The following is a 25,898-nucleotide window of genomic DNA, read 5'->3' on the forward strand; positions in this document are numbered from 1 at the left end:
CTACTACTGTGCCTGCCTTTTGGTCATGTCATTTCTTATTAGCACTTGTACCATAGGCAGGGAAGGGAGAGGAGGTGATGAAGAAAACAGTTTTGTTTAACAGGTGATGCCTCTGGTAAAAGGTTTGAAGAAAAATGGTGAAACTAGTTGGCAAAATTAGGATTTTGGATTATCTGTGGATTTTAGGTATCCATGTCATCCCTATTCCACAAATAATGGAAAGTTGGCCATCTTTTTGAATTTTAATAATTTGTTATAGCTACCTATCAGTATTTTAATCTTTTAAACTTGGCTCAAAGTTTGGATAAATTGTGTGGGCTTGAAACTTTTGCACATCTAGGTTTTTCCCCGTTTCTGTGATCTTAGCAATTTAATATTCGGAGAGAATGAACAAGAGGATAAAGAATTGAGACACTGGTTTTCTGCTGTTAGTTTTTTTCAACAAAGTTGAAATAATTTAGGGCAAGTTATTTAACCTCTCTGTGCCTCACTTCCTTGACAGTTAGAACCTCAAATAAAGCATCATATTATTGAAATTCGACGTTTTTCTTGGTATTTGTCAACAACAGGTCTGAGGAATTTCACATTTAAGCAAAATGGAAATTTACACTTTCTGCAAAATCAGTTTCAACACTACATTTGGGCATAATTTTATTTTTTTAATTTTCATATTTGAAAGGCAACTAGCTTATATAACTAATGTCTCTCCTACAGGATTTTTCTTTGCAGACTTTAACTTTGGGATTCCCTTTATTAACTACTTTGCTTATTTTGGGCAGGGTGGTCGGGAGGGGAGATACTATGTATGTTGTCAAAAAGATAGGGGTCCATTGTTAATGGACAAAGGCCTTTTGGGACAGTCTTGGTTAAGAGATGTAAGACACATGATTCTTTGGACACCCAGTTTTTTAGGTCTGCTCTAACAGTTTGGTGTTTTGCCTTTGCCCTTAATAGGGCCAATGAGTTTTAGGTACTTTTAACTCTATCAAGAGTAAGATTTAAACTTCAATTCACTACCAGCACTAGCTATGAAATACCACAAGGATGAAACTATCTCTAATAACACAACAGAATCCAACAGAATGGAAGCAGCGCTGGATGGGGAAGTCCTGGAGAGAGATGAGACTGTTAATGAAATTAACTTTTCTTTTTAGTCCTTACCCCTTCAATGCCTTTCCATACAAGGATCACCAAAATGGCCCTGGAATTTCATAGCTGTTGCAGATTGCTGCTATTTGCCTTGCCAGGTCAGCCTGGATTATGAGTATATGCTGTTGGCACTTAAATGATTATTAACCTCAGGAACTGCAGCAAATATATAGGAGACACCTGATATTTCAAGGGGGGTGAAGGATTCTTTAATTTTTTTCCCCTGGTAGTGGAAGCTCTGCACTGAGGGAATCCTGAAGTTAAGACCTGCAAGAAAAATCAACAATGAAGGCAAGTTGCCCCCACCCCCTTAGGCCTACCAGTTTTTATGTTTTCAACACAATAGAACTGGCAATGCCCCTTGAAGTTAGTTTTAGGGTTTTTTGGTTTTTTTTTTTAGTTGTAGGATGAAAAAAATTCAGAAAATATTTTTCATTGTTGTTGCTAAATTCTGAAGTATATATGAAGAGTTTTTGAATATGATATAGAATTTAATGAGGAAATTAATAGCATCACATTATTTGAAAGAGTGGGTGTGCATGATGGGGTCAGTTTTGTGCTTTAAAAAGGAGAAAGGAAGCTTGCCTTCACGGTGGCATGCAGAGGATAGGATGAGCTGTTTCAGCATCTACTTATGATTGAAGTTGTCATGATCTTAAGAAAGAACTTTGCTTACGGTGCATCTGATTTTTATGAAAATCCGTAATACCTGTAGATGCTACCATTTTGTTTTGTTTTTTTATGCTGAGTCTTTAAGGAAAGTATTACGCAAAATTTACAATTTGTTCCCAGATTGGCTCAAGCCCTGGTCCTGATGGGATTATATTTTCAGGCCAAGGTCAACAGACATTATAGCATCAAAACAAACATTTTCTTAATTGTTTGAGATAACTATATCTAAATAAAGTTAAGAAACTCTGTGCCATGACGGGTGGTTAGAAGAACTTGTTCATAAGGAAGATGTCTTCTAAATGATCAGAGTCTAGGATTTAAACCCATGGGAGAATATTTTTTCTTTTTTCCCCCATCCTTTACTTTCATCCAACTTTCAAGAGCATATTCTTTTTTCCATGGCATGTTGTGCTCTTTTAGTCACTGACTTTTTTTTTCCTAAAAAATAAATGGGTTGGGGGAGAAAGATACACAGAAAAATTTATGGTTCTTTTGGCCATGGCAGTAAAGTCCAGGTGATATGTTCAAAATTATATCAGACATAAAGGATTGAGAACTCACCATTTTCATGTGTAGGTGTTTACGGTGCAGCTGACACTTGGAGACCAGCACTGGGAAGCTGAAGGAACTAGTATTAAAAAAGCCCAACACTCAGCTGCTGCCAAAGCTTTGGAAGGAACAAAATTTCCTAAACCTACAGCCCGTCCTATTCGTAGCGAAGGAAGGAATCCAGGTATTATGCGTGGGCCAAGACAGGTTCCTTTCAAAAGTGTGTCTAGAGGTACCCATTTAGTATGTATATGAATATTGCTTAACTAATGATCTTGAAAGCACAGATTATACCCTGTCAATGGCAAACTTCATGTTTAGGAAACCTTCATCTTAACCTAGAGGCCTCCTTTACAGTACCTGAGTATATAGTAATACATAAAACCTTGAGTTTATCAAATAAATTCATTCTCTTTACACATAAAAATAAATTCAAGGAAGCTTGTCAGTGTTATTTTTTACTTAGAATCTTGTACTCTTAATGCTAATTAATTCTTTATATCACAATATGTTCTAATGGTTTGATATAACTAAAATTACCTAGTTTTTTTTCCTACATTCAAGGCTTGCACGAACCTCAAAATAATCAATGGGGAAGCTCAGGAAAATTTGAATTTGTGTTTGAAATTGGCATTACCTCTTGTAGTCAGCAGTCCCATGATTTTCATTCTTATTCTCAAAGTATTTGATGAAGGTGCATTTTGGATTTGAATTTTTGTCTTTTAAAAAAAAATGAATGGTTGTCATTGATGGTGTTTTTCTGTGACTATTGTAAAATAGCTATTCTTAAATGTGATTTAGATACTCATTTTTTAATGTCTAAAATTTATTTTCTTTGTTAACAACTCAGAGGTTTATAAACTTGGAAAAGGAAACAATTTTTTGAATTTTAATGCTTTGTTTTTTCAAATTATATGTAAAAAGATTTTTCTACCATTTTTTTAAATACAATTTTGAGTTCCAAATTCTGTCCCACTCTTCTTCCCTTCTTCCATTGTTGAGAAGGCAACATTATATATGTGTAGTCATATAAAACATTTTCATATTAGTCATATAAAAGAAAATACAGACAAAAAACCAAAAAAAATAAAGAAAGCAAAATAATACTACACTTTGATCTGCATTCAGATTCCATCAGTTCTTTCTCTGGAGGTGAATGGCATTTTTCTTCATAGGTCAGAATTGTCTTAGATCTTTGTGTTACTGGGATTAGCTAATCATTCACATTTGATCATTGTACAAATATTGCTATTACTGTGTACAATGTTCTCCTGGTTTTGCTCAGTTTGTATCAGTTCATGTAAGTCTTTCCAGGTTTCTCAGAAAACATCTTACTTGTATTTCTTATAGCACAGTAGTATTCCGTTACAATCATATACCCCAACTTGTTCAACCACTCCCCAGTGGATGGGCATCCCTTCAATTTCCAGTTCTTTGCCACCACAAAAAAGGTTTCTATAAATGTTTTTGTACATATAGATTCTTTTTCTTTTTTTTTAAAACAATCTCTTCTGGATGCAGACCTAGTAATGATATTTCTGGGTCAAAGGGTATATTCACATTTTTACAGTTTTTTGGGCATAGTTCCAAATTGTTCTCCAGAATGGTTGGATCAATTCACAACTCCACCAACAGTACATTAGTGTCCCAGTTTTCCCATATCCCCTCTAATATTTGTCATTTAGAAAAGGAAACATTTTTGGAAAAAGAACAGCATACATTTCCAAAGATAATAATTCTGATTTTGACTAAAATTATACTTACTTCTGTGGTATAAAAAAGTGATTAGAACTTCTTTTCTTCTTTTTCTAAAAAGTAATATTGTAGGTCAAATACCATTATAAATAACACAAGGTGAAAATCTCTATGTAACAAATATTGTTCCAAGACCCAGATGACTCCATTGTTTCAGATACTATCAGCTACATTAGAATTCACAAAATAATTTAGACATTTCTTAGAAATTTAAAAAATGAATTAAATCTTAGGCTTTACTAATAAATATCTGGTGTCAGAACAAGAGCAGTAATAATCTTACTGTACTAAGTGCTACTTAGACCCACAACTGGAATAATATGTTCTTTTTTAGATTCAACATTTTAAGAGGAATCTGGACAAACTGGAATGTATTCAGGGGAGGGTGACCAGGATGGTGAGGGGGCCTTGAAACTGCTCTGTGAGGACTTATTTAAAATACATATGTGTGATGTTTAGCATTGAGAAAAGATAATTTAGGGGAATCTAATGATTCTCCTCAGATCTTTGAGGTGAAAGACTAAATTTACATTGCTTGCTTTCAGAAGGAAGATGATTTAGCAGTAGAGATTTTAGGTTATTATGAGGAAATATCCTAAGATACTCTGATACTTTGATGATGTGATTTGACTTGCAGTGGAACTTAAACTTCTAGTATCTAGCCCTATATATCTGTCATTAATTTCTGAAATTGATAAGCAACGTACATTAAATTGCTAACATACTAATAAAGTTTTCTGACATTAACTCCCTATGTGTAGAGAAATCACAGTATAATTTATTCTGTTTCCTGACCTGGGGTGACAGTGGTTGACAATGTACCTTATATCAAGAATCTAATTAGCATATGGCGTGACATTCTTGATGACTTAATAAACTGAAGTTTTCTAACGTTGACAAAAATAATTCTTGGTGTTTTGTATTACAGACAGTGTAACCCCAACAGTGGAACTAAATGCACTTTGCATGAAACTTGGAAAAAAACCAATGTACAAGCCTGTTGATCCCTACACAAGAATGCAGTCCACCTATAACTATAATATGAGAGGAGGTGCCTATCCCCCACGGTATGTTCTTAAGATAAGGCATTTTTGCTGTATCCTTGAAAATAAAAATAAATCTTTAGATAAGACAACATAGATAAGACGATTTTGCTTTGGCCCTTTCCAGGCTTGCCCTGTACTGAAATCCATTTTCTTTTCAAACTGTTGTCTTGACATTCTTACAAATGACTTTGGAAAGAGAATGTGTGATCTAAGTAGTAAAGCTCATCTCCATTGTGCCTGACTTTTGTGACTGTAAATCATATTTGAAGATTGTTTCAATAAACACCAAAAGTTCTTAGCATTAACTAAATCCTTAACCATTATTTATTGCTCACATTCTGATTTCTAAACCGTATGCTCCAGAAAATGACTGACTTTAAAAGCTTCCAATTGTCAACAAAAAGCAGGATCAGTTTCTACTTGACTGGGTCAATATCATTAAGTTTAAGCAGCAGCCAGTAACTCATTTGCCTGTCAGTCTAGGCCAATTTAAAGGATGGTTCCTAAAACTAAGTCATTTAGTAATGCATAGAAAATTGCAAAGACAGACTCCCCTTTAAAAAACTGTGTTCCAAGAAAATTACAACCTATATTTAGCATTTCCAAAGTATTTCACATTAATTCTCACAGCATCTTGCAAGATATCAGCACCATTTTTTTTATTATACTAGATGGGCTTCAGAGCATAGCATTATACAATGAAAAGACTCCAGTGGTTCTGGAGTCAGACAACTTAGTTCAATTCCAGTCTCTGATACTTACTATCTGTATGATCTTGGCAAGTGACATATATCTCCCTGGGTCTCAATTTCCTCCATCTGTTTAGAAAACAAAAACAAAAAAGGAGGGAGCTGGCCTACATAACCTCTGAGATCCCTTCTAGCTCTAGCTCTATGATCCTGTGATCTTAAAAATAAAAACAAATTTAGGACCTGTGGTAGAAATCAAGGGAACATATATATATATATCTTTGGTTTTTGTCTCAGTTTGTCTCAGATCCTAAAGCATTAAGGATTGATAGTCAGAAGTCTGCATGTTATATTGAATAAGCAATTAGCTAAATTCCAAAGAGCTTTAAACTTGAGTTCCTCAGTTTTCACACTGCCTAGTAGTTCTGTCTCACCTTAGACTTCTAAGGGTCTTTTAGTATATCCATGTAAAATGCTTACTAGTAATTTAACAGATTGGTGACCTTAGAGAAGCTATGAAGAATGGAGTATTTTGAATTTCATTTTCTTAGATATGGGTCAGATAGAAATCGCAGAAATGTAACTCTCCTTTCCCCTCTTCCCATACCCATTTCCTGATTATTTTTTTCTTTAGGTACTTTTACCCATTTCCTGTCCCACCTTTACTTTATCAAGTCGAACTTTCCATTGGAGGACAACAATTTAATGGGAAAGGACGAACAAGACAGGCAGCAAAACATGACGCAGCTGCAAAGGCGCTGAAAATCCTGCAGAATGAGCCCCTGCCTGAGAAACCAGAGGTCAGGATCTCATTGACGATTTTGTTTCCTAATCTGCCTCCCTCTTATGCATTTGCCCCTGAAAAATGCTGATGGTGTCCTGGTATTGATGGGAAACTTTGGAATTCTGGCCCCTTCATGCCATTTCTAGTATTTTCACGGAAGACCCCTAACCTTAAGGCATAATCTTTGCTATGTGTCACAGTAGAGTTGTGAATGGCTGATATGTTCTTTGGAGGGAAAGGTTGTTTTTACTAATTAGATCCTTTTATAAATTTGTGCTTTTACATTTATTTCAAGTGATGTCAGAAGACACCACAGAAAAATTCTTTAGATGTTTCTAAGGCTGACATTTAGTCTAAAGAAATATTTTCTTTATGTAGGGAAATTTTTTTGCTGGGGTGTGTGTGTGTGTGTTTTTACTACATCAGAATATGACACTTATGATATGAGTATCTCTATGCTCTTGTGTTGAGTGGGGCTGCTGCTGCTATCTTTTGGCACATGCAGCTTAGGTGGCAATATACCTCAATCAGCAGGATAACAGAGTTAGGTGTAAATGAGACCGAAGTTTACTTTTGATTTAAAATACCTGATCAGTTCTGGCATTGTGCTTAAAGAAGAAAGACATTTCTTTCATATAGTTCATGGTACTAAAGTGGGCAGTAGACCTACATCACACTTAAGAAGACCATACCCAGATTTTATGACCTGGCTCAGTCACAACATAGTTGATAAACTGAGGGAAATGTTCATCTTCAGTCAAAACTTAAACAAGACTTGATTATGGCCCTGGTCTGCATTTCAGTTTTTTCTTTCAAGGAAGTAGACTCTAGACCAGAAACTGATGGTGTCTTTGTGATCACTCTTGAGCTGTAGGGTGTGGTTTAATATCTGCACGTGTGTGCGTGCGTGCGTGCGTGCGTGTGTTGGTATCCATGACCTCAGATGAGCGGAAAGACAAGATTGATATGACAGGGTTGGTTTTTCAGTTGTTTGATTTGTACTGTTTTCCAGTGACATGTCCTTATGGAAATTATTTGCTTTCCTTTTTTCTGAGTACAAAATAAGATGCTAAAGCAGGAGAATGAAGGATTTGGGTTATACAAAAATAATTCCTGACAAGGTTATAAAAACACTTACCAAACGAAATTGTAAATCTGATTTCTGTGAGGGGCTTTCATTTATCTAGCATATAGCTCAGTGAAATGAGGGTCACATCTCTACTACCTATCTCAGGCTCAAGTGAAATAATGTATGTAAAGCACTCTGCAGACTTGTAAAGTGTTATAGAAAGGTTTTCATCATCATCATCATCATCGTTATTATTATTATTCTCTAAATGTAGTTCAGACCAAAGGTGGAAAGATTACGTTTCAAAAAAAAACAGGCATTTTTTAGCCTCTTTCGAACAATGTTAAGGAGTGATTTAAGTCATGTAACCCAGCAATGTAAAGTATAATCAGTATTCTGGGGCAGGCAGATTAGGGTTCCTTCTGGTATGTGTCATAATGTTGTTGTGAAAAGAGTAAAAAGATTTTAGGATGTACATTTGTATCTCTTAAATCTGATGATATAACCTTGATGAAAGTAAGCCTATTCAGCTAGAACATCTTTAAGATTAATGTGCAAATACTTCTCTTAGTTAAATTTTCACTGGCTGATTTATAGCCTATAAAATATGAAATTTATAGCTTATGAAATAAAATATGGGTATATTTTAAATTGATTTATGTCATTGAATCATAATGGCATAATGACTTATGCTTGTAAAATTAGTAGGTATAACATTTCATGAAGGGAGCATTTTAATGAATTGTTAATGAAAATAATTGTTCCAGAGTGTAACCAAGGGTCTTCCTAGGTTCATATTAAGCAGTTAAATAAAGTTAAAGCAAAGATCCCTTCACAGAGTGATAAGTTCCACTTGTATATATTATTGCTACATAGATTTTCAAAGTAAGGCTATTGTATATGATAAAAACTTGACATAATACAGTTAGTTTATAAGTGGTAAGGGGATATACTATTACCAACATCAGCATTATAAAGGACTTTTACTGCATTTAATTGTTTTTAAAAACTTTATCAGTGTTTTTGTTTTTATTTTTATCTCATGATCTTTTCCATATATATCCTCTGCCTTCCCTTATAACAACTGGAAAACAGTTTTGTGGAAATTAGGTTTAGATCAGCATCTTTTATCATATACCATAGTATGTTCAAAATAGATATATGACCCGAACATAAAAGGTAATGCCATTTAAAAAATTAGAAGAGAAAAAAGTAAGATACCTTTCATAGCTATGGCCAAAAAGACTTCTTGACTAAACAAGAGTTAGGATCCACTACAAAAGATAAAATATGTAATTTATATAACATGAAACTTAAAACTTTTACATGAATAAAACTAGTACAAAGCTGTTGATTGGGGGGGAAACCTTTGTATTGTGATTTCTGAAAAGGGTATGCTATTCAAGATAAATGTACATATATGAAGAACAAGAGCTATTTTTCAGAGGATAAGAACAAACTATCATAAGCTTGACCCCATAGAAGAGATATAAAATGGTACTTCCTCTCTTCTTTGTAGAAGCAGGGGACTATGGGTGTGGAATACTACATATATCAGACTTTTTCAATGTTAGTTTTGCTGAGCTGTTTTTTTTTCTTTCTTTTTTAATTTTTTTGTTATAAGGAATAGCTCTCATGGTGAAGTAGGGGAGGAGGAAATGAGGAAATGTAATGATGTAAAAAATAAATGTCTATACCCTTTGACTCAAAGAACTCATAACTCAAGAAGGTTAAAGATAGAACAGAAGCCTTATATGAACCAAAATGTAAATACAACATGGCAGCTCGGTGTTTAAGTGGATAAAACACTTAGCTGGGAGTCAGGAAAACCTGTATTTAAATCTAGCCTTAGACACTTTACTAACTGTGTGACCTTGGGTAAGTCGCTTAACTGCTACTAATTTCCTCATCTGTAGCATGGTGATAATAATTCCATCTACCTTCCAGACTTATAATTAGGATCAAGTAATACAATACTTGTAAAGTGCTTAGCACAGTGCCTGGTACGTAGTAAGTGCCAGATAAATGCTTTTCATCATCATGTTTGTGGTACCACTTATTGTGTTAGTAAAAAAAAAAATGGAAACCAAGTAGATGGCCACTGAATAGCTAACCAGATTGTGGTATAAGTTACAGTGGAATATTACTGTGCCCCAACGAAACAATGAATATGAAGAATATAAACAAAGAGAAGACTTCTAGAATTGATGCTGTGTGAAGTAAGCAAAATCAAGAAAACAACATATGCAATGATTATGACAGTGTAAAAAACTGCAATTATAATGACCAAGTTTGACCTCAAAGAAGAGATGAAAAAATGTATCTCCCTTTTCAGGGACTACAGGAAGAAACTATTGTATATATTGGGAGTCTTCTTTTTTAAACACTTAATTTTTATTTTTTTTCTCTTACATATAAACAAAAATTTTTAACATTTATTTATCAAAATCTTGTGTTCCAAATTGTTTCCTTGCCTGCCTCCCCTCAAGCAATTTGATATATTTTACACATATGTGGAGTCATATAAAACATTTACATATTACCCACGTTGCAAATGAAAATGCAGACCAAAGAGACAAGAATAATAAAGACAGTAAAAAAAGGATGCTTCAATCTGTATTCAAACTCCATCAATTCTTTTTCTGGAGGTGGATAACATTTTTCATCATAAGTCCTTCAGTATTGTTTTGTATCATTGTATTGTTGAAAATAACTATCATTCACAGTTGATCATCTTACATTATTGCTGTTACTGTGTACTGGCTTCCCACATTTTTCTGAAAGCATCCTGCTCATCATTTTTTAAAATAATCAGTTTATTTGTTTTTAGTTTTCAACATTCACTTCCATAAGATTTTGAGTTTTAAATTTTCTCCTCCTCCTCAAGACAGCATGTAGTCTGATATCAGCTCTACTTACACATTCATATTAAACATATTTTCATATTAGTTATGATGTAAAGAAGAATTAGAACTAATGGGAGGAACCATGAAAAAGGGAAACAAAATAAAACAACAAAAGAAAAGGAGAGCAAATAGTTTACTTCCATCAGTATTCAGACTCCAGAGTTTTTTCTCTGGATGTGGATGGCATTTTCCATCATGAGTCTTTTTGGAGTTGTCCTAGATTCTTGCATTACTGAGAAGAGCTAAATCTATCAAAGTCAGTCATCTCACAACATGACTGTTGCTGTGTACAGTGTTCTCCTGGTTCTGCTCCCTTCACTCAGCATCAGTTCATCTAAGTCTTTCCAGGTTTTTCTAAAGTCTGCCTGCTCATCATTTCTTAAAGTACAATAATATTTCATTACATTTATATGCCACAACTTGCTTAACTATTCCTCAGTTGTTGGACATCCCCTCAAATTCCAATTCATTGCCCTCACAAAAAAAGCTTCTATAAATATTTTTGTGCATGTAGGTTCTTTTCCTTTTTTTTTAAATCTCTTTGGGATACAGATCTAATAGTGGTATTGCTGGGTGTGTATGTATGTATGTATGTATGTATGTATGTAGTTACGTACATTTCTATAGCCTTTTGGGCATGGTTCCATATTCTCCAGAATGGTTGAATCACTTCACAACTCCACCAGCAGGGCAATAGTGTCCCGATTTTTCCTTGTCCCCTCCAATATTTGTCATTTTATTTTTCTGTCATATTAACCAATCTTTTAGGTGTGAGGTGGTATTTCAGAGTTGTTTTAATTTTCATTTCTCTAATCAATAGTGATGTAGAGTTTTTTTAATATGATTTTAGTTACCTTAGATTTTTTTCATCTGAGAATGGCCTGTTCACATATCAATTGGGGAATGACTCATTTTTATAAATTTAGCTCAGTTCTCTATATATTTGAGTGTTCGGCCTATAGGCCAATGGGCTACCCGAGTCTACTTACCTTTCGCAGGTCTTCGGAGGCCAACCCAATAAACGTATTGAGAGAAGAGACTTTCCAGAGTCAAACAAGGGTTAGGCTTTATTCAGGGTCTTATTTACGTATCCATATGCAGGGTGAATTCTTCCCCAGGAGAGAGGAATCCTCCTCCTCCCAAGGGGCAAAGATCATACAGCAAGAGGATGGGAGCGGAAGAGGGGAGGGACCCTCTTCCCTTTAAGGGCCCCACAGCAAGAAGAGAGGGGCGAGACCCCCAAAGGGGACCCCGCATCCGGAAGAGGGCCTTCAGGCTTTCCTGTCCCTACTTAAGCTCTCCCTCTGCATAGTTTACACGTGAATACCGTGCATGCTCTCAGCCCCCTAGCTAATTAACAACAAGTGTGCTCAGACCACAGGACCAATCTCAAGAGTGGGATGCTCTCCCCAGCAAGTTTCCCACTGAGAAGAGGTGGAAATGCACGAGATAGCCCGTGTTTCATGCCTCAATCCCCAGCTGTTCCCTGGGGGGGCCTCGTGAGAACTCTGAGGTTTAGAAGTCCTCACTTTTACCTGCCCGAGACTGTCCACGTGAAAACTGAGCTTACACCCCCAACATTTGAGAAATGAAGCCTTTATCAGAAAAATTTTCTGTTAAGATTTTTCTGCAGTGTCCTGCTTCCCTTCTAATCTTGACTGCGTTGGTTTGTTTGTACAAAAACTTATTAATTTGATGTAATCAAAATTGTCCATTTTTTTGTCTTGTAATGCATCTCTCATCTGGTCACAAATTCTTCCCTTATTCACAAATCTAACAGGTAAAATATTCCATGCTCCCCTGATTTGCTTATGATAATCACCCTTTATGTCTAAATAATGTTCCCTTTTCACCCTATCTTGGTATGTAGTGTGAGGTCTTGGTCCATACCTAGTTTCTGCCAAATTGTTTACTGTATGCTGACAATCTTAGTTGATATGTTAGTTTTGCTGAACTAGGCTGGGAGGAAGGAATGTATTTGAAAATGAAGAAACATAAAAATAAAAAAATTATCAAGAAGAAATTTTCTTAATAGTTCAGCAAAACCAAATAACATGTTAATTGTTGCAAATACAACATTTCTTCACTATTGTCCCCTCACTTCTCCAAGTGGTGGAGTTAAGGTACATGTTCTCAACCCTTCCTGGGTTAGACTTGGCTGTTATAACATATTCTGTTTTTACCTGACTGTTTACTACATTTATGTTGCTGTAGTTGTATATGTGGTTTTCCTGGTTATGATTATTTCCCTTTGCATTAGTTCATATAAATCTTCCTGTGCTTCTGAATTCTTCACATTTGTCATTTCTCATGGCGCAGTAATATCGCACATCCTGTTGAGTCATTCATATACCAGGTCCTGTTTAGCCATTCCTCACTTAGCGGTACCCACTCTTTTGCTAGTTCTTTACTACCACAAAAAAACACAAAAATTACCACAAAAAATACCTTAATGAATATTTTGGTCTATATGAGACTTTTATGTTTTAGATTTCTTCATGATATATGGCTAGTGGTGGGATCTCTGAGTCAAAGTGTATTGACATTTTCAAGTTACTTTTTTTATTTTGTCATAGTTCCAAATTTCTTTCCATAATGGACATGGATCATTGCTCCACACTATATTAACATTCTGGTTTCCCAAAGCCCCTCCAATATTAACTGTTTATAGCTATTGCGATCCATGCCAGTTTTCTAAGTGTAAGATGAAACCTGAAAGTGACTTGCAGGAATCTTACATGTGGTTTTTAATTTGTATGGTTTCATGTATTTTGTAATTTATTAAGTCTCAAATTTATGTTCTGTCACTGATATTCCGTTTTATTAAGTCACTGATTCATTCATTCAGAGAAACAAAGAATAACAAATTATTAAATTTTTTTGGTGGGGGGGTGGTCCAGACTTGTATTTTCATTGATATAGGTGAAAGTAGCTCCTAGTCCTTTTAACCAATACAGATCAGCCACTTCTGTGCATTTAACAAGTCCTGGAGAGTTGCTCAGGACACTGAGAAATTAAGTGACATGCCCAGGGCCACAAGAGCCAGTTTGTGTCAGAGGCAGGACTTAAATCCAGGTTATCTTGACTCTGGGACCAGCTCTAGATCCACTAACTTACCACCTCTTAGTAATTATTGAAGTTAACACATTTCTTCTCTGTGCACTTTACAAACTTAATCTATATTAAGGGATCACTTTTAGCACCAATGTGATACATCCATTCACCTATTTGGAACAATGAGGCATCTGTTTAACAGCTCTTGGGAGCACTGAAAAATGGTTTAGAACAGAAAGTGGAGCAAAATTCTGAGAATTTAGGTAGGTAGAGTGTAGTTGACTATTGGTGAAGGCCAAGAGTGTTCACTTCTCATTGTTTTCATATATTGCCAGTAGAAATAGAATAATTTCCAGTGGTCATAGGCTTAGCTTTTTCTTTGTTAGTCAAAAAACCTACTGCTGAATCATTATCCTTGCCTAAGGTAGATTTTTGATGTAGGAAGATGATATAATCAGAAATAAAAGCATAAAACAGAAAACTTTAGCCTTGAATCAGTCTTGGATGGGATCATGGAACATGCAATCATATATTTAGAGCTTGAAAGCATCTAAGAAATCATTTAATTCAGCCCCCTGAATTTATAGATGAGGAAACAAAATAACAGAGATTAAGTGCAGATCATATAGATATTGAGTTATTAGAACTGGGATCTAAGCTCATTTTCTCTGTTCTCTAAATCTAGCATTTTTTTCTACTTTACTATGATGAATCCCTGTAAGGATGCTGGAGTCCAACACCATTATTTTAGAGTTGGAGGAAGTAAGGTTCAGAAATTAAGTGATTTACCCAGGGCCACACAGGTAATTCAAGGCGTAGGACTAACTATGGAGTTATAGCAGATGATAGGGTGAGATGTGCAGCACACACAAAATGTATTTTATTGATGCCTTTTGTCTTTATTTTATAGTCATTTCCCATCCAGATGAGACTCTTCCCTGTGACAAAGAAAACAGTTAAGATAAAACATCTCACATGCATATTGTATCTAATAGTATATGCAGTATTGAGTCCTAATATTCCCCCTTCTTTTGCCTTGAAGGAGGAGGTATAACTCATTATTCTCTGGGAGGTTTTTTCCATTACTCAGTTCGTCTTTTAGTGATCTTTTCCTTCACATTATATTTGATGTCCTTTTGCTTCTGTTTTCTTTGCTCTGTATCACTTCATGTGAATCATTTCCTACATTTCTCATATTTGTCATTTCTTACTGCACAATAATGTTGCATTTTATTCATTTTTCAGCCATTCTTCAATAGAAAATCATTGCTATCACCAAGAGTACTGTTGTGAATATTTTGCTCTGTAGTAGATTTTGTTTCTGTCTTTGGCTTCCTTGAGGTATATTTCTGGTAGTAAGAGTTCTAGCTAGACCAAGCAGAAGGAACAGTTTAGTCACTTTTCTTGCCTAATTCCAAATTGAAATAGAGGATAGTTGGACTATCTTAAAACTTCATCAGCAGTATGTGTGTGTGTGTTCGTCCTTCATTGCCGAAGACCATGCCATCAGAGAAATAACGACATGACTTGCACTTGACTTTGTTTTGAGTGAGGCAGGGCTGTGCAGGTCACAGACTCACTTCTCCTCCAGAGCCATCTGAATCCAGTGACCAGATATTCATCAGGATGACTGGAGATGACCCAGGATGAGGCCATTGAGGTTAAGTGACTTGCCCAAGGTCACATAGCTAGTGAGTGTCAAGTGTCTGAGGTGAGATTTGAATTCAGGTCCTCCTGACTCCTGCCCTGGTTCTGTATCCACTGCACCACCTACCTGCCCCAATCAACAGTATATCATTGTGCCTAAGACAGGGTTGCATCTTCAAGATGATAAGTGCTATCATGTACTCAGAGGGCAGTTATCCTTAGATTAATATGTTATCCCTAGCTAGTTAGCATTCTTACTTACATGAAAAACTTACAAGAGGAATGGTCTATATGGGGGGTCACACTGCTGACATAGCTAAGTCTTTCAGATGCCCATGATATATCATCTTCTTGCTGAAGTAGACCAGTCAAAATAGGATTTAGTCATAGATGAACGATGATGAGACTAAGTATTTCACTGGATAAGTGTTAAAGACTGGTCCTAGCATTCAAAACCATCTATAATCTGGTTTGGTTCTACCTTTTCAGCCTTTTCTCACACTATTTCCCATCATTTAGCCCACATTCTAGCTAAACCGAATTATTCTCTGCCCCCATTTTTATCCTTTCCTCTTTAATCCTCTTGTCTTTGTTCACTCTGATTTCCATTCCTAGAAGCACAGTTGCTGCCAACTCCTCCCTGACCTCTCTCCACTCTGTCACCCTAGATAAAAAAACAAAACCTCTTTTCTTATTGTACTTTATCTGTCTTTGTTTTATAGCCTTTCAGTACTCTTTCTTATCATGGGGGTGTGTGTGTGTGTGTGTGCGTGTGTGTGTGTGTGTGTGCGTGTGTGCGTGCGTGTGTGCGTGCGTGTGTGTGTGCGTGTGTGCCCGCGCGCGTTTATCAGTACTAAGCACAGTAGTACTAAGTACTAGGTACTTAGTAAATCCTAGTTAACTTTACTTCCACCTCTAACATTGTGAATTCTTTTGAGTGCAGAGTCTCTATTGTATCTGTATTTTTAAGTTCCCATAACCCAGCACTGATTCTTCCAAGTAGTAGACAATAGTGTTGAGTTGAATTGAATTAATTTGTTGAATTAAGGATAAAACTAGGGATTCAGTAGGCTTTTTTTATCTGTCTGAATTATTTGGTGTATAGGAGCCATACACATTTGGTGTGTCTAGAGCTGAAATGGAACTCAAGAGTCATCTAGTATGGGGCTTCTTAAACTTTTTCCACTCACGCCTTTAGCACTTTCGACCCACAATTTAAGAAGTCCTAGCATGGTCACCTCATTGTACAGATGAGGAAACTGGGGTCCAGAGAAACTAAATTGCTTGCCCATAGTCACATGGTGAATTAATGTTGCTTCAGGGAATAGAGATTCAAACAAAGTTCGTTTGACTCCGATTTCAGTTCTTTTTTAATTCTGGCTCACTTTGTTTTAAGTTAATTTATTTATTTTTAGTTTTTAACAGTTACTTCCATAAGTTCTAAATTTTTTCACCCTCCCTCCCAAGATGGCATGCAATCTGATATAGGCTTTACATATACATTCCTATTAAATATATTTTCACATTAGCCATGTTGTATAGAAGAATAGAAGAAATAGGAGGAACCATGAGAATGAAACAAACAAAAAAAAAAAAACAAAAAAAAATAGTCTTCACTCTGCATTCAGACTCCATAGTTCTTGCTCTGGATGTGGATGGCATTTTCCATCATGAGTCCTTTGTGATTGTTTTAGGTCCTTGCATTGCTGAGAAGAGCTAAATCTATCAAAGTCAGTCATCGTACACTGTGGCTGATACTGTGTACAGTGTTCTGGTTCTGCTCACTTCACTTAAGTCTTTCCAGGTTTTTCTGAAGTCCACCTGTTCATTATTTCTTATAGCGCAGTAGTATTCCTTTACATTCATATACCACAACTTGTTCAGTCATTCTTCCAATTGATGGTCATCCCTTCAATTTCCAGTTCTTGGACACCACAAAGAGAGCTGCTATAAATATTTTTGTATATGTAGGACCTTTTCTCATTTTTATGATATCTTTGGGATACAGCCCTACAAACAGTATTGCTGGGTCAAAGGGTATACACATTTTTATAGCCCTTTGGTCATAGTTCCAAATTCCAGCATGGTTAGATCAGCTCTCAGCTCCACCAACAATAAATTAGTGTTCCAACTTTCTCATATCTTCTCCAACATTTATCCTTTTCCTGTTTTGTCAGACAGTTAGTCAATCTGATAGTTTCTGCTTCCCTTTTTAAAGAACAGTATGCCCAGTAACTTCATTACAGTTTCTCTAAAGCCTAGATAAGAGTGCATAAAGTATTTCTTCTAGATACTAATCTTACCACTAATGTTTTTTCCTCCTAACTCCTTTAGGAAGCTTTTACTTAGAGTTCGTCCTCCTCTGATTTAAAAAAAAAAAATTGTTCATCCTCTACAGATAGGATTTCTTTCTCCCAAGAGTTTACAGTAACAACAAAAATAGAAGTATGTGTTTAAGTTAATAAACTACCAGAAATATCATACAATATAATTTTGACTGGGCCAAAAGTACAGTGAAATCATATGTGAATGAGAATGCTGAACAAAGAGAGGGGAATTAGATGCTTAATAACATTTATATGTCCACTCAGAACATAGAGACATAGTTATGGTCTCAGCGACTTTGATGAGATTTTTCACTTAGAATTTAATTTCTTTCATTTAGCTTTACCCTTACAATTGCTGCTTTCATTTTTTTCAGGGTAAGATACACCTTATCCACTCATATTCTAATCCCAGCTCTGCTACTATTGTTTGCTATTGGCAATATATTTAACTTCTCTGGCCCTTAATTGCCTCATCATCCACCTGATGGACACAATGAAATGTATAGCACATATACAATATGTGCAGCCTCTGCAGACTTCCATGTGGTCCTATGGTCCTGTCCACATCTGAAGATCTTGGGTTCTAGTCCAGCACTGTCCTGCTTTGAAAAATATTTCAAAAGAAGGAAAATAGACATAAAATATTTTAAATTCTCCTGCCACTAAAACAACACATGATGATCAAAAGTATCAAAGCTTAGAGAAGTCAGGAAGGATGGAGACTGATAAAAGGCTATTAGGCTTGGCAATTAAGATAAAACCTAAATAACCAATTTATGGCCAAGTTTGTATTCTTATGTTTCTGGTCCCTAAAAGTCCCAAACATTTTCCAAATCCTTTGCTGAATGACTTCACTGGGTAAAGGAAACCATACACTTGTACATGATGGTGAACTCCAAGAGTGTTGTTCTTTCAATCTCTTTTCCAGTCTAACTAAATCATCCATTATCTTATGTCGTCATTAAACTTTTAAAGTACATTGTTGTGAATTAACTGTTTACCTAGAGGCTTGTGAAATATTGTATAGAATTCAAAAGATTAGCATTAGTTTGCATCCCAAAGTTAACTAGTAGAACATTAGTAAAAGTCTTGTCAGCATCATATCACAGCCTCTTCTTTGTCCACTGTACTCCCCATGCCCTCTTTTCAAATCAGTGTAAGATTACTTCAGATGCAGAAAATCCTCCAAAACTGCCATTTTGCGTTGAGGCTTTTATTTGAATACATACTGACCAGTCAGTTCTTTAGTAGATTATGAATCTTCCAGAATAAGATTTGGTTCACTGTTGCCCATTAAAGATTTAATGGTCAAGCCGTTGCTCTCGTCAGGAGTGGCACATGTCTGCAATGGAATTTAGCCCCAAGAATATCCAAAAATATTTAATTACACTTTTGCCTTAGTTGGGTAGATTGCTTGTGGTGGATCTGAGGCACAATACAACTTGAGTTTAATAGGCTGTGACTTATTTTATAATACAGTAGTAAACTGTATGTGCTTAATTTTGGCCAGTTTAATAGTGATACCCATAAGGCAAAGATTTGAAAGCTTTTAGTTTTGTGGTCTCATCAAACAAGTTACCTGACAGCTATAATATATGATTGTTTTTAAATGACTAATTTCTAGGTGAATGGAAGAGAACCAGATGATGAAAATCTCAATAAATCTGAAATAAGTCAAGTGTTTGAGATTGCACTTAAACGGAACTTGCCTGTGAATTTTGAGGTAAGCTTATTAATAAGCAAGAATGAAGTTCATACTAAGAAATACTCAGAGTCTTCATTTTGGAGAAAATGAGAATTAGCTGTGCAGTTTTCTATAGTTTGAAACCTTTAATTTAACCTTGGAGTTTAGTTATTTCTCTAGGCTCTCTTGTGAAGTCTTTGAGAGGTTTCCTAAGATCCTTTTGAGAAGTTATCTTTTAAAAAAAACTACTTATATACTGCTTGTAAGAAATAATATCCTACTTTTCCAAGTACATATGCTTAAAGCAAATCCCACTGCAAGAAATCCAAAATAGAAAGCAAGTATTATACTTGGATTACCTAAAATGACAGTAAATCCAATTAATTTGGGAAAGTAAAGAGAAAAGCATTTTTATTTTCCAAAAGTACTTTAATTCTTTGCAAGTTCTTATTTAGTTTTGATTTGTGTATCCAATCTACAAAGGATACTTTCTCTTTTTCCCAATTTGTCTACTAGTCTCAAAAATAAAGTTTCAGAGCTTCATTTTTTAGAAACTGTAGCTGGATACTTCCACATTTTCTCCCATTTTCACCTTTAAGACTGAAACCAGCTCATGTGGACTTTCAAAGGAATTCTCAACTTTGGTCAAATACTGTAATATCAGGCCAAAAAGTTATCATTTTAGGTAAATGCTTGTTATTTCCATGATAAGGAAAGGTATAGTTTCTGAATATATTATCCCCCCTTATACAGAATAGCTATAATTCATTCTCTTGTAAAATACTTAGGCCTTAACTATTAAAAAAAAGCAATTTTTTAAGGCAGACTTGATTTGACATTTTACCAATCAGCTATTGGTTGGTTAGCCCCAACCCTAATTCTACTCTAATCCTAACTTTATTTGTATTTGTGAAATTGTAGGAGCTCCCTCTGGTGGTTAATACATCTTTTGAATAAACACTTTTAACCCTCAAACCCTCTTTTTAGCTCAAAACTATACTGTTTTGAATGTTCTCATATAATTATTTAAAAGCTGACATTTTCCTCATACTTTATCATATTTCTAATAATGACTTTTGCAGTTTTTTCCTGACTAAATTAATTTTTTGATGCAAATGTGGGCTAAATTAGAAAACTAGGCTAATAAAATATTTTGGTAGAAAAGACTAGAGTTACATATTTGTTACTTCAATAAAACTTATACAGAATTTAAATGTTTATAATACATTTGCAAATGTGGGTAGAAATGTGATACTGTTGTATGATAGGATCACTAGTGGGTATTATGTCATGTGTTCATAACAGTCACCAATAGAGATTTTTAAAAAGTAAATGTAAAATAAAAGTGAAAAGTAAAAACGAAACAATCAAACTGATGAAACTGCATCTGATGTTTGAGCAAAAAAGTTGATTATTTATCAAGCATCCCTGGAAAATGTTCCTGAGATGTACAAATGGAGCTGTGAATTTACAGCAGCAGAATTGTGCAGCTGGACGGGACATGGGAGATTGGGCCCACCACCCCTTCATATTATAGAAGTGAAAATGAAGGTACAAAGAAGGGAATGAATTTTCCTAAACTCATGTAACTACTACGTGATAGAACTGGAACACAATCTTAAGTCTTTCGATTCTGAAGGCAATATTTATCTTATTATGCCACTCAGTTTTGATCATTTGGGGATAACATAATGAGTGAGATAGAGTTTGTTCCCCAGAGTTTATGGGGAATACTTAGATACTTAAAAATCGATAAGATGAAGAGGAAAAAACACATGCAGAGTTGTATCAGAAATTCATAGAAGTTAATGAATTGCTTCCTGAAACCATGTGTTGTAATAGTCAAATAATTTTTGTTACAAGTAATTGTGTTAATTGATAAAGTTGTATACATTATTTTGTATCTTTCTATACATGTGCCATATTTGCAAAACATAACCATATTAGGAAGGAACTGAATATCCAGTGTCCTCTCCAGCCACAGCTGCTTTGGCTCTCAAAACCTACTTTTGAGAAGAGACGACATTACATATTTGGCCCTCATTGTGTTTTGGGTCAGTTGATGAGTTCCCCCTAAGACCATGGGTAGTTGTATTATAAAATGTGGTAGAGTGGGAAGTTTAATGCTTGGATTTTAGTCCTGTCTCTGCTAGGAACTTGCTGGGTGACTTTGGAATTATCAAGAATGTTATTATCTTTTTGTACTGCATTCTAGCTCCTAGAATCTTAGAGGAACTAGAAGGGGCCTTAGAGGCTGTAATGTCTAATCCCCTTATCATACAGATGAAGACACTGTGGTTTCAGAATGTTAAAGTGACTTGCCCAGGAGAGTAACCAATGCTGGATTTGAACTCAGGTCTTCTGGCTCCACATCCAGTGTTGTTTCTGTTCTGCGACAATGCTGCTCCACTGTTTCACTTCTCGGGTTCAATTGTTGTCTGTCTCGGGTTCAATTGTTTTGTCTGCAAAATGAGGAACATTTCCCCTGGGGTTGCATGACAACCTGTAGAGCGAGACGGAGTTTTCTTGAGAGCTTTTAAAGATGCAAGTATGAAGGGTCACAAAAAAGGGGGAAAGCAACAAAATAGCTTTGAAAGGTCAGTGAGAAAAATGTCCCTTTATATATATCTCCTTGACATGTCATATATCTCATTTAGAAGTTCTGTCCTTTAACCCCCATTCTGTATTTCGTGTTAATGAACTTTGCTGTAACCAGTGTCCCCTACCATTTTTAATAAGTGTTTATCACGCTTTCACTCAGTTTTTCCCTCTGAAACAGGTCACCAGGGAGAGTGGCCCACCTCACATGAAGAGTTTTGTGACAAAGGTGTCAGTTGGTGAATTCATGGGTGAAGGTGAAGGAAAAAGCAAGAAGATTTCAAAGAAAAACGCTGCTATAGCTGTCCTTGAGGAGCTAAAGAAACTGCCGCCACTTCCAGCAGTTGAAAAAATGAAGCCACGAATAAAAAAGAAAACAAAATCGATAGTTAAGGTCAGAACACGTCCTTTCTTTGTTATTTATGGTCTTATCCATGTATTTTGTTTTTGCATCACATACATTTACATATTACTCCTACAGACTTCCTGTGAGAGGTCTCTTGTGATGAAATTAAATGGTTAAACTAAACTGTAATAATACAGTGACTTCATCTGAAAGTGCATGCAACATTTTACATCTGTAGTACACCCCCCTACTTCTGTATTTTAAAAAAAAATTAACAAATCTATTATCTCTCCCTCTGATCCTTCACACCATGAAAACAGTTCTTTCAATAAATATCCATTGGCATGCAAAGTAATTTTCACTGATGGCTTTATGCAAAAAATATATCTCATATTCTGTTCCCCAAATTCATCATCTCTTTCTTTAGACATTCCCTAAAAGTACCTACTTTGTTTCAAATTCTTTGCTACTACAAAAAAAGATGTTGTAAATATGTAAAATGTACTTGCAGTATATGGGACCTTTCTTTCTGTTTTTAACCATCTTGTACCCACTGACTTTTTTTTAAGTTCTTTATTGATACCTTTTTTATATCACCTACATTTTTAATTATATCCTTTTGCCATCCCCTTCTCAGAAAGCTATTCCATATAGTGAAACATTCAAAAGAGGGAAAAAACCTTGTCAGCAAATTAGCTAGCACTTCAGGAAAAAAGCTGACATCATATGCAGTCAGTGTTTCATGCCCATAATCCCCTACCTGATAGTTTTGTTGTTGTTGTGTCTTTTTACGTTATCATAGTCATTATATATAATTTTCCTAGGTCTACTTTGCATCATAAGGTCATAAATGTAGGTCTGGAGAAGGACCTTAATAATCTCTACTTAAATCCTTTCATTTTATAGATGAGGAAATAAAGGCTGAGGGGTTGTGACTTCCCCACAGTCACATAGGTAGTAAGTAGCAGTGCCAGAAATCAAACCTGGGTCATGTGACCTCAGTTGTACCACTCCTTCAGTTGTACCCTACTCACTCCTACCAGTTCATATAAATCTTTACATACTTCTCTGTAGTTACTGTATTTAACATTTCTTACAACACGTATTCCATTGTATTCATTTGCCACGACTTATTTAGCCATTGCTTCATCAACAAGTCCATTTGATTTACTAAGCTTTAGAATTGGAGGAAACTTCCAAGATAATGTAGTTTAATCTTTGTCATAAGTCAGAATCCCTTCTAACATTTGCAGGGTCCAAGAAATTTCAGAATAGTTGACTCAGTGTCCCTGAGCCTGTTTTGTGAATTATAAAATGAAGTCGCAATGGATGTAAGGATTGCTAAGGCCTATTCCAGCTTGAAATCTATGGAGCTAGGATTTTGAACAATCCACAAACATATTCAACAAGCATCTACTACATGCCAGGCGCTGGAATGAAACAGACAAAAACAAAATAGTCTCTGCTCTTGAGGAGCTTCTGTCCTTTCAGGGAAAAACACACACACACACACACACACACACACACACACACACACACACACTTTCTCTCTCTCTCTCTGTAAACAAAATAGTCTCTGCTCTTGAGGAGCTTCTATCCTTTCAGGGAAGCGCACACACACACACACACACACACACACACACACTCTTTCTCTCTCTCTCTCTCTCTCTGTAAACAAAATAAATAAAAACTCATGGGGAGAGATATTAGCAGCAGGAAGAATCACTGAAGGCATTGCATAGAAGGTGGAGTTTGACTCAAGTTTTCAAGGAAATTAGGGAGTCTTAGATGAAGAGGAAAAATATGCCAAGAATGGGGAATGACTGTTGTAAAGGCACAGTGCCAGAAGATGAAGACGCTGCATGCGTAGCACGAACAAGACCAGCTCAGGGGACTCTGGAATATGACAAAGGAGGAATATTTAATAGACCAGGTGTCAGCTTTAGGATCTTAAAACTGCTATAAGACTTTTGGGTCATCTGAGCTTGGAAAGGTAGGTTATGAAAAGTTTTAAATGATAGTGTGTATTTTATCCTAAAAGTAACAAAGCCAGTAGAGTTCATTGTGTTTAGAAATGACAGTCAGTTGTGTGTTTTGGGCTAATCACTGGCACAGGTGCAGTGGGTAGATTGGAGAGGACAACTGATGATTGTCTAGTCACCACTGAAGCCCTTCAGTGACAGGGCACCTGTTTTTTGTTTGTTTTGATTAATAACAGGTTCTTTCTTAAACTGAGCTGAAAATGTTTTCTTAACCTTCTACTCATTTGTTCTGCCCTGAGGAACTAAGCAAATGCCAAACAGGGACCTCCTCATATACTCTTAAGAATGTTTTTAGTTCAGTAGTTTGCCCTTCCCATTTCTGCTCCCTCCTACTACCTTTACAAAAACAAAGCAAAATAAAAAACAACCCACCCCCAAATAAATATTACCTTTCTTCTAGAAAGAATAGTGTACACTCTCCACCTCCACCTTCCTGAGCTCTTAATAACTGTTGATTCAACCCCTTGGAGTTCTTCCTTCCTAATCTTCTCTTTCAAATGTCATCAATGATTTTTTAAAAATCTTATTGATGATGCCTTTTGTTTTTATACCACCTTAATTTCCTAATTTATTGATCCCTTTTCCCAACAAAAAATAAGAAAGATGATTTTAAAAGTCAGCAGCACTCACCATGTCAAGACAGTTGGACATTATATATGTATGCAGTGTTTTACACTCATATTTCCCCACCTCTGCAAAAAGTAGTGAAGTATGCATTATCTTACCTTTCCTTCAAGACCAAACTTGGTCATTACAATTGTGCAGCATTCCCTTTTAATTTTTTTGTTCCTATTGTTTCTTACAATCAGTGACTAGCCGAATCTAATGCCCTTTTCTCAGTCCTCATCCTCTTTGGCCATTCTCTGATATTGGGGTAAGTTTTGTTGTTGTTGTTGTTGTTGTTGTTTTTTTTACTATCTCTTCCACCTGAATTCTCTTTTCTTCATTGGCTTCCATATTATTGTTTCACTGATTCACCTATTACCTTTTTCAGTCTTTTCTATTTCATTATTACCCTCCTCTTGCACTCTAAACATGAGTGCTCCCAAAGGCTTGGTCCTAAATTCTCTATTCTCCTCCTTTGGTGAACTCATCTGCTGTCATGGGTTCAATGATCACATCTCTGCAGAAATCACCCCTAATTTATGTATTTCTAATTCCTAATCTCTCTGAACTTCAGGGCCGCACTAGACAGCTATGTGGCATATAGTGTGTTACATTGCCTCATCTGTAAAATGGGGATGAAAATAATAGCACCTGTTTCACAGGTTACTTTGAGACTCAAATGAGATAATGTGTATGAAATATTTTGCAAACTTTAAAGCACCATATAAATGTTAGCCATTATCCCCTTTTGCTTATTAGACATCTCCATTTGGATATCTGACCAACACCCCAAACTTGACTTATCTAACTCAGCATCTTCACTTCCTTGCAAACAAACAGACATCTAGCCCCTCTTACTGTGTTCTGTGTTTCTGTCAATGGTGCCACCATCCTTCAAGTCAGCCAACTCAAAAGTCCTTAAGTTATCTTCAGCTTTTCCATCTTCCTCATCCAGTCACTTACCAAGTCTTGTCA

General features: G+C 35.8%; 1 protein-coding gene across 20 annotated transcripts in view; it reads left to right on the forward strand.

The window, feature by feature from the left end:
- Nucleotides 1–25,898, forward strand: part of STAU1 (staufen double-stranded RNA binding protein 1) — a 59,473-nt gene that overhangs the window by 24,623 nt on the left and 8,952 nt on the right. For 3 of the 20 annotated variants that reach the window (XM_072633609.1, XM_072633610.1, XM_072633611.1), the window contains exons 3-8: nt 1,380–1,440; nt 2,398–2,554; nt 5,054–5,192; nt 6,495–6,660; nt 19,272–19,370; nt 22,111–22,323. In XM_072633609.1, coding sequence (XP_072489710.1) covers nt 1,435–1,440; nt 2,398–2,554; nt 5,054–5,192; nt 6,495–6,660; nt 19,272–19,370; nt 22,111–22,323 — 780 coding nt within the window. In that variant the 5' untranslated portion in view covers nt 1,380–1,434. Of the gene's footprint in view, nt 1–1,379; nt 1,441–2,397; nt 2,603–5,053; nt 5,193–6,494; nt 6,661–19,271; nt 19,371–22,092; nt 22,324–25,898 lie in introns of all 20 variants that reach the window. The other 17 variants (XM_072633605.1, XM_072633619.1, XM_072633618.1 and 14 more) reach the window with 9 other exon arrangements.

This window comes from Notamacropus eugenii, chromosome 1 (genome assembly GCF_028372415.1).
Source record: "Notamacropus eugenii isolate mMacEug1 chromosome 1, mMacEug1.pri_v2, whole genome shotgun sequence".
NCBI lineage: Eukaryota > Metazoa > Chordata > Mammalia > Diprotodontia > Macropodidae > Notamacropus > Notamacropus eugenii.